Raw genomic sequence first — 12,975 nt, 5'->3', positions numbered from 1 at the left:
CCTGAGTGAATGTAACATCAGAGTGCTGATGAGTAGAAGAAGGAAAAGGGAAGAAAACCAGGATAGAGTGCAAAATCCCTCACAAAGTCTGTAACTTAGGAAGCTTAGCACACTTTGTATTTTAGGATTGGAGGGAGATCGCTATTAGAAATAGCTACCTAATTTCTCAACCTTTTTTCACAGTAGAGACCCATGGAATTTCTTTAGAATTCTGCTCCTGAAATTAATAGGAAATAAAATTAGGTCAATATTCTAGAAAGTGGGGAATTCTGTACAAATATTGATATTTGTGCCATGCTGGATATTTGTTGGTCACAGGATTCTTTCTCTTATTTGTTCTTTTGAGTGAAGATGTAAGGATCAGACTTTTCTGAAATAAACAGAATGTTATTCTTAAAATAGCTGGTTTGATTCCTATGGGTAACTTACAAAGTAAGGTGTATAAACAAGAATATCAGAATCTGTTACTGACTTATCAAAAAGTGAAAATATATGGGAGCATATTCATTTTCATTCTTTTCTTTAGGTCTGATATTTCTGGATTTCAATATCTGGCCGCAAACCGTATTTGAGACTTAATGATATTCTGCAGTGATACAAAATGAATTATTATTTACTAAACATACCTGTGTAGATGGCATTAGTTATCTGTTGGCCTGATCACATTGTACTAGTATTGAAAAATTGCATTTATTTGTTTATTTATTTTGTATTTTCAGGTAGAGATTGAAAAGCTGGACTATCATTACTATCTGCCTTTGTTTTTTGATGGGCTTTGTGAAATGACATTTCCATATGAGTTTTTTGCTCGTCAAGGAATCCATGACATGCTGGAACATGGTGGAAACAAGATTCTTCCTGTCATTCCTCAGCTCATTATCCCAATAAAAAGTAGGTGAGCATGTGGCAAAAAAAATCCCCAAAATTACATTTATATAGTGTAGATTTTTGGCAAGTTGCCAATTAAGCAATAAAACATGACAGACTGTACATTTCATGGAGATTATTGCAAACGTGAGTAAATTGTAAGGTATAAGGCCAGAAGGCTTATGCCTTCAATCACTTGGTACGTGCAGTAATCCAGAAGAACAGACTGTATGGTTAGTGTTTTTCTTATTACAATATGGCGCTTGGAGTTTGGAAATGTGAAGTGACATTTTCTTACCTGATTTTGTTTATTTATTATGTAAATCCATTACTATATAAACCAGTTCATCTAAAACAACAGGAGAAATCAACAGCTGAAACATATGGAATTATGTTTCTTCTTGTTCTTTTGTTAATTCTGCAGTTGTCTTATATTTATTCACTAGATATCTTTTCTATCATCATTCTCATTAGTTTGCATATACATACATCCATCTAAATTGGGAGCTCTGCCTGACTAATGAATGTTTTATGTAAAATGTTGGCATTTAAAAAAATATTAATTTTGAAGTTTTTATATATTCAAACATAGTTTTTTGTAGCAAAATTATGTGAAAGGTAATAAATTATTTTAATACAAGTGTAAAACCACTAAAACTCCAAGTGTAATACTGCTAAAACGAAAACTTCTTTTCTTGAAACACCTAGTCTTTCAGACATATTGTTTTGTCCTTTCCTGTTTCTTTAGATCAGTACCTTGAGGAGATATTATTCTGAACCATCATCCTTCTTCAGTTAGGTATTATCATTCTTAAGTGTGCATGCTACACCTATACTAATAGATGCTCATATTTGTTAAACTTGGCTTCTGTTTTACCATTGATCAGTAATAGTATCATTGCTGTCCTTTGTCCTATTTTCCTGAGATGATCCATGCTAATAAGGAACAAAACGGAGTCATTGTATTTGTGATACAGAATGAATAGGGTCAAATACAGTTTTAGAAAAGGGGAAAGGGGATGTAGTTTGAAGCCTGATAGTACTGAAATAATAGTGTCGGAAGGGTCAGAATTGTGTTTTTTTCATTCAATTTATTCTCCATTTAAAAAGATTAATTATAGATGTCTCTCTTACTGTAGATTTTGAAAATGTCAGAAGGAATATATAATATTCAGAATGGTTACTCTGTAAATTACACTTGTGAAAGGTTATGAAAACAATGTTACAGTTTTTTCTCTCTAAAAGGGAAACACGTAAAGAGAGGAATCATGTCATTTCTTTAAATCTGTGTTTCCAACACCACCCAAATATATTTATAGTAGTATCATTTTTTTTGAAAGCCGAAATAATTTCTTCAGAAAAGACTGCAAGTTTATGACAGCAGCTACTCAGTTAGGATTTAAAAGTCTTGCTGAGACCAGAATCTAGCTTAGAAACAATTAGCTGGAAGCTTTAGCTGTTACACAGCTTTTAGCATTAGAAAGAAACTGCTAGATAAGGATATTTATACGGGTTTTAAATCAAGTCATAATTTATTATGCTGGAACACATTCAAGAATCTGCTAGCTAAATTTAGTTGTTGGTTCTGTTTTATTTTATTGTACAGTGCTTATTTTTTTATTTAAAAAAAGCTGTATTGGCTTTAACGTGTGAAAGGTCTAAGTATTATCAATGATAAAGGCTTCTTCCTAATTAAAGCCATATTAATATTCAAAAAAGACACTGCCATCTCAAGGAATCTGAAAGTGTGTACTTCTAAGCGTTTTTAAATTTGCTGTGACTGTGTAATATAGCAGTGCAGTCAGAGTTATACATTTCTGTGACTCAGCTGCATTCACAATAAACTCAGCTATGTTTTACACATATTACTGTCTCTAAAGTGTCCCACTGGGTGAGTTACATCTGATTAACCAGTTTTCTTCTAGACCACTACCGTATTTCTACTGTGAAAGAGTGAATCAATGTTAGGCAAGGTAATATATATGATGGAGGGGAAAGGGATAAAAGAAAGACAGAAAAATAACTCTACAGATAGAATACTTTTAAAAGCAGTTTTCTCTCCTGCATGTTCATCAAAGGAAAACATTAGTAAAGAGCTGCTCTCTAAAAACATTTTAAATTAAATATTAAAATTCTGTATTATATTTTAATAATTTAAGGAGAAATCTATCCTCCACTCTTCCTTGCTTAAAGTTCACACTTTTTGAACACTATATTATTAAAGGTGAAAATTACATTATTTAATGAATCTCTGGGTTACTGTAAGCCCAAATCCTTTCAACAAATTTTCTTCTGGTTATGCAAAGAGGCAATGACTAACAAAAGGCAGATATTTGAAATTAACAGGTCTAGTTTCTTTCCTAAAATACCTGAAATATTATTAAAATAATATGGAAGAATGCTACTTAGTTGAAAAATAATTGCTTATTTTTGTTTGTCACATTGAAAGACACTCTCTTTTTTGGAAATTCAGAGGAAGAAAAAAGATCTCAGGTTGGAGGCATTGATTTCTCAAAGAGAAAAATGTTCAAAATATATTTTGATTTCTCAAAATAAAAATTCAAAATAGATTGTACCTTGCAGTAGCAAAACTATGATAAAATAGTTTATAAATATAGTCACTGCATGGCATAAACCCCAGGAAAAACAAATTACCTGTATAGGTCAAACTTTTAAGGAATCCAACTAAAAATAAAAAAAATGCAAAATCAGAAAATGTGAATACTTTAAGGTGTTAAGACTTTTTACTCCCTTTCACAGAAGGTGTAGGCAAACCCATTGTCTGAGTTATTTAAACTAGAGCAAAGATTCATAAATTGAGATATATGGCCAATAGCAAAGTATTTTGTAGAGGTATTATGAAAGTTCTGATGCACAACACACCACAGAATATCTTCTTTGCCAGAAAGATCCGTGTTGTTATTTTCATATTGCAGACAGGTAAGAGGTAGAAGGAGGCTAATTTTTCCCCACATCACAAACTGCATTGGTGGCAGAGAGCAGAACAGAACCCAGACACACACACCTGGGGTAGCAAGCAAAGCAGCCTGTAGGTCATGTGAGAGTTTCCTTATTTTTAGGGAACAGAGGGATCTGTCTGGCCCCATTATGTCTTTCAATAATGCACTGATGTATCTTAAAACTCACTTGTGGCCTACCATTACTTATAGCCAGCCAAGAATAGCCAGGAAAAGGGGTGTGAGGGTGAGAGATGCCTATTGTACCGTGTGCTTGTCAATGGAAAACTCCTCTTCTAAATTCTGTGTGGTCATTATGGGAATGTAAAATTCCTTTTGATACTCATTTTTTGGGCAAATTATTGCTTTTAATATTACATTTGCCATAACAAATGCCAGATCAGAAAAGCCGTAAGTCCTTTTGCTTGCTTTCATTAGGCTTCTGCAACTCTGAGATTCCTGACCACAGAGTTCCCCAGATTCAGCATGAGACACACATGCAGATATAAACACTGAGGGGGCAGGAAGTTTCTATGCCTTTGCCTGATATTTCTATGAGTAACATCAGGGACATCCAACACAGTGTGTGGAAGCACCTCCTCTCCTTTCAAAGGCAGTGAGCATGCTACCATTTACATCCTCTTTGCTGGCAATGTAGTTGTGGAAGTTTCCAACCCCTTCACAAACAAAGTGATCAATCATTCCAGCTCCCACACCCCAGTTCATTGCAACTGACTTTTGCTAATGCAATTGTTTGTGGAGCAACTCAGTGAATCTCACATTTAGATGTATTAAAAAAAAAAGCCAAACACCAAACCTGAAATAAAACAAAAATATTTTCAGAGTGGCGTTACTTTTAAACTCAGATCATTTCAATGGTCTAGTTTATAGCTGCCCTATCACAAATGAAGGAATAGAATGCAACAGCACAGAAGTTGGCGTAAGTGAGTAGAGATGATCAGTAGGAACATCTTGATATAGCTTTGCTAATGAAGAAAATAATGTGAAATTAAACACTTAAGGATCTTGGATCACCCACTATTGTTTCTACACAGTTGCAGTCAGCAGATCAGCACTTCTGATTGAGTCCAAAAAGAATAATCTCCATCCTAAAGAACACTGAAGTTTTCCTTTTCGAGACTTTTTCCATGCTGTTAAAAATCCCTTCTGTGACATAGTAGATCAAGGATACCTTAAACTTTGTTGAAAATATTTCATTAAGGGAAACAGATTTTTTCTGAGTCAGATACAGAGAAATGCACAGAGCAGTCCTCCCTCAGTGTCACCTGCTGAATCCTTTTTAATGTTTAATAACTTTCTAAATGAAACTGGTTTCTGTTTTCTTATTCTCCACATTCTGTTTGCATGTAAAATGTGGATTGCTGTCTTGGACAACAGTGTCGTTAATTCCCATTTAGTGTCAAATCAGAGTCACTGTTGCACTTAGATAAGTAAAGTTGAACCTGTTGCTAGCAGTTGTTCTGAGCACATATATATTTATATTTATATTTATATTTATATTTCTCCTCATACATCTCCACTGTATTTAAGAGTATTTAATAGTCATTAAATACTTCCTTATTTCACAGAATGCTGAAATATTTTTATGGAATAAATATGGTTTTCTGGGCTGTAGTTTTTTCTTTCTGTAAATCGTGTAAGTTGATTTCTGCCACTTACAGAAAGTAAATTAAACCTTTAATGGAATTGTTATCTTCCTCCTGACTGACTGTTGCTCTTGAGAACCAGTTCTAGTTGTTACAATCACAGACTGAAAATTAACTCTAAACAAACTTGTTTTTATAGACTTAAAATGCTTTTAAAGAAAAAAAAGTCTCTGATTTTTTTTAAAAAAAATTGTCTTGATTCTTAAATACCAAAGTATTTCTCCCCTGTAGGCTCCATCAACCAGTACAAGCGATTGCAATTACAAGGTTTATGTTAGATTCTCCCGCTCAAAACTGGTCATTTCAGGTGGTTTCAAATGGTATAGAAACTAGCTTCTTTATTACTCCTTTTTACTCCTGTCTATGAGGAGAAACTCTGTTTCTCATTCAATACAGATAAATCTCATCCATGTTTGGAAAGTGTAATCTGCAGTTAACACCTCTCGCTTTTGAAGTTGGAGCTAGAGCTATTCTCTCCTGAATTTATTAATTTATTAATATTTAACATTTATTAGTGCTGAATTTCATCTGCCATTTTATCACCTAGTCATTCTGTATTGTAAAGTCCTTCTGCAGTTCTTCAGAGTCAGCCCTTATCTTTGGCATCTGGAATAACTTGGGATCATCAAAAAGCTTTCTATTCATTAGTAAACACCTCTTCCAAATCACCTATGAATCTACTGAAAAACATGAACTTTGGCACAGATTCCTTCAAGGCTCTACTAGTGATACTCCTCCTCTGACACCATTTATTGTTGCCTTCATGTCCTAACTCTAAAAAATTATTTTTTTATATGGAAAACATGGCAGTTAAATGTTTCAAAAGCCTTCAGTGAGGGACGTTATTAAATACCTTTCAGAAGTCTAAGAAAACCGTACTATCAGGCTTTTCTTGTCCACATTGTTCTTCTTCAAGGACCTACAATACATTTAGAACACTATATTAGTGTCTGCAGTACAGATGCCAGTATTACTGGTCTTTGTTCCCCAGATTTTTCCTGAAATATTTTTAAAAAATGGTATCACATTTCATTGATAGCAAATCTGTTTTCATTGAGAGGGTGGGTACTCAGTGCAGTTTAGTAGCTTGAAGCAGCACAGAGGAAGGAATGTACACCTAGGAATGGATGGTAACTCTGTAAACTGGCATAGCCACTGAGAAGGTTTTTGGACTCTATTCTCAGTGTATTCTTTATACTAGTTAATTAAACAGGGCCTGCAAATGTTAATAGAATTCAAGTTTTATAGGTGCTGGTCTAGTAAAACACTACAATTACAAGCACAATTAAAGCTGAAAAATAAAGCCACTGACTTTCTCTTCAGTATTCTGCTAGATCATGTTTCTTACAACTATCAATGATTCAGTTACGGATCTTAGCCTTTTCTGCGCCTTAGGCTTTGGCTTTACGGGACAAAGTCTTTGATGACAAAATTGGCCTAAGGTTTTCACGCCTAAGATTTTCATGCCCCTATTCCTCCTTCCCATCACGTCACTGCAACATATCACTCCTTCAGAGTGGAAGAAATATCTGTACATCTGTATTGTAAATTGGATCAGGATCTTACCTGACTTTAAAAAAGTACAAAACAGAAGGTTGTTATTCTGGTTTTTATTCACTCTTGATTGAAACACTGCATTTTGTAACAGCCTTCATTGCTGTTCTGTAAAATTAGCATAATATTTCTGTTATATCAGTTCAGGTAGTTAAGTATTACGCATTTTGAAAGTTTTGGACAAAATTCTCTGTAAGAGAAGTATGTATCACTTTAATCAATTGCTTTTTGAGAACACTTCGTGTTAGCAGTTCTTTAAACCTGACTCTATGAATTTAAGAAAAGAAGCCCTGATCAACAAGATTAAGTCGATCACAACAATCGAAGCATCTTTATCCTGAGTGCTTGTGCCCTGCAAGAGACATGCTCTATGTAGCTTGTCCTGCTTCAGTTAAAGAATTTTCTAAAACAGGTGCCTCATTTACCAATTTGGGGGGGAGATATGAATGCAAACTAAATTGGTTTTAATCTTTGGTTGTGAGACCTAAATAGAAAATGGAAACTGTCAGTGCATTTCTAAACATAGATTCACAGGTGTATTTGAAAAAGGGGTTGAATATAGTTAAAGGCCAGAGCAAATTAAAGAGAATTAAATTATCAACATAACTTTAAATATAACTACCAAAATCTAAACTTTAGTATTTAGAGAAGAGATGGAAGTTTGATGAATCTGATTTGATTCTGTAAACTTTAGGCTATCAATGTCCTATGTGGGGAAGAATGTTCTGATTCGATCTCTTCTGTGAAAACACATTGTGTCATGGAAAAGATCCACTGCATACTGGAAGAAATGCTGTCGTGTTTCCTGGCTTATAAAATGTATCAATCCCAAAGATGGGAACTGTGTCATCTATTATAGGCAACATCTGAGACTGAGATAAGATTTTCCAAACTGCCACATAAAAATAAAATATAAAATAAAAAATATCAACTTACATAGCTTGTAGGTCTTTTTCTCTGAGATGTTAGAAGTGTTACTCAAGGAAAAGACTTTAATGTTTTAAAATAATAATTTCTATTGCTTCGTATGTAAGCTGCTTCTATCTAAATGGATAAACAAACAAGTGGCATACATCTTAAGAAAAGTGTCTGCTCTTAAAGAAAATTAATGAAAGAAAATCCTAAATTTACATCAACTACCAATAAAATTTAATGAAAAAAAAAAATCACTGAAGCTATCAATGAATTAGTATTTTATATCAGCTCATTGCTAACAAGCTTTAATAAACAGCGCTCTGAAAAATCCCCATCCCAAAAATGTTTAGTGTTTCAAATATGCTTTCAAATTTCATAATTAACTGTTACTGTGTCTTTGAATGGTAGAAACACAGAGCTGACTCAGATACTGAGCTTTTACGCTGGATATTTAACCTACTAACATTTTAAAATTCTCTTTTATTTAAGAAAGTTATGATGAACTTCAGAAAATTCTTGTTTGGAAAAACTGTCACAGTACAAAATAAAATATGTTTGAAGTAAATACTTCATTATATACTTGCATTGAGCAATTATTTAAGCTGGAGAGTGTCCTGGAAAAGTGTGTATCCTCATCACAAGCAAAATTGTCAAGTTTATGTACCATTAAAGGAGAAAACATTGGAACTACCAAGCAACAGAGTCAATTTATTGGGTTAGGTTTTTTTTCAAAGTTGCTGTTTAAAAGAATTTTACAGTGCATAACATGTAGACTACATGACAAAAAGGGAAATATATACCATTGAGGGAGGGAAGTCCTCTAAAAACCCTTTAGGGAGTGGAAAGGTATCTTTAACTGAGAAGCAAACCGGTCATTCACTTTGCTGTTATTGTGAAGATCCATGTCTTACAGCAAACTTCTAGGTCAAGAGGCAACAGCCTAGCATGCTTTTAAATTGGAATCCCTTCTTTAGGGATATGTAGCTGTACTGTGCTAAGAATTGTAAATGGTCTGCTTTATTCTTGTGTAAGGATACTAGTACTTCCTTCCATTTCTGTTAACCTCTGGATATCACTGACATTTTTCAAAATGTTGAAATGTACTTATTTCATATACTGCATTAAAATTTTCTTCCTGTGATTCATGTGGGAGAATGGTCTGCAGTGATGGTAGTACACAGAAAATAATTACCAGATTTTTAAAAATATAAACATATGTTTGAAATTGACGTATCCTTGGGGCAGGGACTGTCTCTAATTAAATGTTTATATAGTGCCTAATATAATCAAGCCAAGAGCTGGTTGACTGCTATGCATGCCACAGTCCAAATATTTAATAATAATAACAACAGTTCTGCAGTCAATTTGATCTTACTTTTGATATTTACAAGTGTTTTCCTAACACACACTGCAGATTTCTGCAGGCTTCAGGCTCAAATTCTGCAGTCTGATTCTACCATATCCATCACTTTAGCACTCAAAATCTTGATCCAAATTCTGTCTTTTGTTTTGTGTGTCAAATGGAGGATGGGTTTCCCATTTTTGGACAAGTATCCAGCTGATTTTCTAGCATGCAGATGAAACAAGTGCCAGTACTACTGTTTAAAGTTCCAGCAGGCACCCCTACAGCACAACTCAAATGTAAGGAAAATTGCATGACAGGTTCTGTGATGAGCTGTTCTTTGAAAACACTCTTCTGAATTCAGTGTGTATTCAGTTTGCTGCGCTCATTGGAACACCTTCTCAGTCATGAGGCATAATTCACACTCTTGACTTTATTAAGGAATTAACCTTTACCAGGACAGTCTTGGCTTCCACTCAAACCAGGGTTGTCTTTGCACAGGACAGAACTCTGAAAACAGGAAACTGTGAAAACCTTTGGGAGTCACCATCTGCAGAAAAAAGTTCTTCCTAGGGGTGGTTGGACAGCCACTTCCACTGACATGACACCCTCTGCATGCCTAAAAATAAGGTCTCTCTTCCTCTAGGACAGGTTCTACAATCAGGAAGAACTATTCCTGGAAGTGGGTACAATTTGTCGATTAAGGATTAAGAAGCTGTGATTTCCGTCATGGATTAATTTTTCTGTCCCTTAAGTTAATGATTAGTGTTTGTATGAATAATTAATTTTATTCATTTTATTCATGTTTGTATGTATTCATTCATACAAATGAATACAAATATTCATTCATGTTTGTATCAGTAACTAATAATTATTGTACTGAAAATAATTAATGTTAATTAATAATTAGTGTTAATGATAATTTAGTTTGGTTAGCTACTATTTCTGTGTATGACAACTTAGTCATGAATAAACCTGTATGTTGGAACCCCAGAGCTTCCTCTTCCAGTCACTCCTTTAAGAAAATGAATAATGCCTGTTCCTCTGTAAGAGAATAATTTCCTACCTGGGATTTGGACCTAATCTTTAAAATTGTATCTGGGGGTCTCTTTCTGCTAAAGCAACCTTAGAACATCTACCCATGAAAGCATGGTTTGGAATAGCCGACCTCTTTGCTGGAACTCAGTATGAGCATGCTGTATTGATAGACTTCCTGTCCACACATTAATATGCTCAGAGACAATATGAAATTAGGTGTAGCCTGATGATTACAGTAAGGACTGGCAAATAAGAAGTATGGAATTCAATCTGTATTATCATTTAACAACATTTCTTGAACTTGGAATCACCCTATGATGCACTACAATACCTTTATACCTTGGGCTCTCTAACTCTGTTGTTTAACAGTAGTTTTAGCGTGCTGTTCATAAGCATGCAAAGAGGCATGAAGGGAGGTTACTTACTAGTTGATTTTAAAGAGTTGTCTCTACACAGTCACACAACCAATCTGCCTTGCCCTTGCTTCGGAGCTTTAGCTCTGATTTTTAACACTCGGCAGCCATGCAATAAGAAGCAGAAGCGGGTGGAGCACAGTGCATTTGCTTAAAGAAATGGAAAAACTGACATTGCTCCTGTGTGAGAATACTACTTCATTCCCTATGAAACAGCATTCCTGTGCACTGACAAAACTTAGTGCCAGAAATACTGAATCCTATTACTTCAGTGTGAAGAGGCAGTTCTTGAAGAAGTTGTTGGTAACTCCTTTTCAAATTTTGGTATATTCTTTACCATAATTTTTTCCAAGTGCTTAAACTTACATTATGTTATGTTGAATCACATATTTATATACTTCTGTGGTTATAAAACATGTAGCATTGAACATGAGCTTATCTTTTATGGTTTTTGCTTTCCCAGTGCAATGATGTAAACGTCTATGTAAGTGAGCAGAACACTGGAGAATTAGACCATATATAATAGCATACCAAATTTGACAACTGCTTCCAGCTGCATAATTTCAGAGGAGGTTTTATAACTAGGGGGATTTTGCAAGAAAAAAAAAGTATATATTTCAAGCATGACTCATTTTTAATTACAAAAGAGAATGCAAAGTACTTGCTTTTAGTAAAATTAAAAGAGAAGAGAAACAAAAGGTATTTATGAAATGTCTTGGTGTCATAAGATTAGAAGCCTGAAAAGCTGAGAGAAAAATCTAAGTAGGCAAGACAAAATCTCTTTTTTTTTTTCCTAGAATGTTTGTCTTTTGAAAAAAGCCTACAAGGTTTTTCTGTGTGTGTTTTTTTTCCTATAAACATTTGTTTCATTGTACTGATTCTCAGAATAGTAGGAATTGTTAGTCAAATGAATAAAATGATCGTGAAATAAATGAGTACAAACATACAAACACTGATTGTTGCACTAGAACGTATCTGTTGTCAACCTTTGCAGGTTGTCTTGCAGTTGTACAGTTCCATTGGCCCCAAATGGTACTTACTGAACATTTATTTTTTATTTGTTTGGACCATGCCAGTATTACACAGGCAGCATGAGGGAATAATGAGCTGCATTCTTTGGGTTACTGAAGAGTCAGCACAAATTGTGGGAACAAATAACAATCAGACAAGGCAGTGTTTTATAACGTCAGGACTGCAATCCATCTTTGGGATCTTTCAAAGCTGGGCTAATAAAGGCCCACTTACAATCCCCAGCAGAGTACAGTTTAATTAAATTTGTCCATTAGAGGACTCCTCCCCCTCCCTCTACATTTTAGAAATTAATTCTGCTTTCTGCCTGTTGTTCTTTCTACATCACAGATGCACTGAGTCTTCGTAACCGACAGGTCATCTGCATCACGCTGAAAGTCCTCCAGCATCTGGTGGTGTCAGCTGACATGGTGGGGGAGGCCTTGGTGCCCTATTATCGGCAAATCCTCCCAGTCCTAAACATCTTTAAGAATATGAATGGTGAGTTATCCTAACAGACACTGTGTCTTTCAACTCCTAAGGTAAAAAGGGGCTTGAGGCAGGGTTAATTAACAATGTAGTTAAGATTTATTACTGTATATAAACTCAAATCCATTTGGAGCTCTAAACCCCCCCCCTTACTATTCCCTAAGGATGCACTGAAATTAACAATTTCATTTATTACTCCTTGCACGTACAGTTTATTTAACGCAGTACAGAAGCACTGAAGCAGTTCTATAATCTTCCAATAATTAAATCGTAAAGTTTTGTAACAGTCTTTTGAATACATTTATAAATTGCAAAGGTTTTTTCCTCCCTCCAAGACTTTAGTTCAGTCCAGTCTTTTTATTCCATTCTGTGCTCTTCACAAGAAATTCACTGCTACCAGCAGGCTTAGGAAAGAATGAAAATAAAAGTAGCAATGAAACTAATTAATTAGAGGGTCAAGAGAACTCCTTGTTGTAGAAAAATTTCGAGTTATATAACGTCTAGCAAAACAGTGTAGTTTGAAGTTATTACTGCTCACTTAGCAGGTTTTATTATAGAGAAATTTAGAACTAATTTGTATCTACAGTTGAGTATGTTGTTTTCTTTGTAGTGCAAACCTCTATTGCCAGTTTCAGTCTTTAACAACTGGTACTGTGAGTACTGTGAGTACTGTATACTGTGAATGCATTTGCACCACAGTCACCAGCTGAAATCAACATGATGTA

General features: G+C 34.6%; 1 protein-coding gene across 1 annotated transcript; it reads left to right on the top strand.

Annotated features, from left to right (window-relative positions):
* Positions 1-719: 719 nt before the first annotated feature.
* Positions 720-12,262, top strand: PACRG (PARK2 co-regulated; the record flags this gene model as incomplete). The annotated part of the gene is made up of 2 exons (XM_009580923.1): positions 720-891; positions 12,113-12,262. Coding segments are annotated over 2 exons (322 nt in total), but the record flags the coding sequence as incomplete, so codon positions are not given.
* Positions 12,263-12,975: the final 713 nt, after the last annotated feature.

Source organism: Fulmarus glacialis, unplaced genomic scaffold (assembly GCF_000690835.1).
Source record: "Fulmarus glacialis isolate BGI_N327 unplaced genomic scaffold, ASM69083v1 scaffold41920, whole genome shotgun sequence".
NCBI lineage: Eukaryota > Metazoa > Chordata > Aves > Procellariiformes > Procellariidae > Fulmarus > Fulmarus glacialis.
The sequence above is the reverse complement of the archived record's forward strand: the minus strand, read 5'-3'. Positions and strand labels throughout refer to the sequence as shown.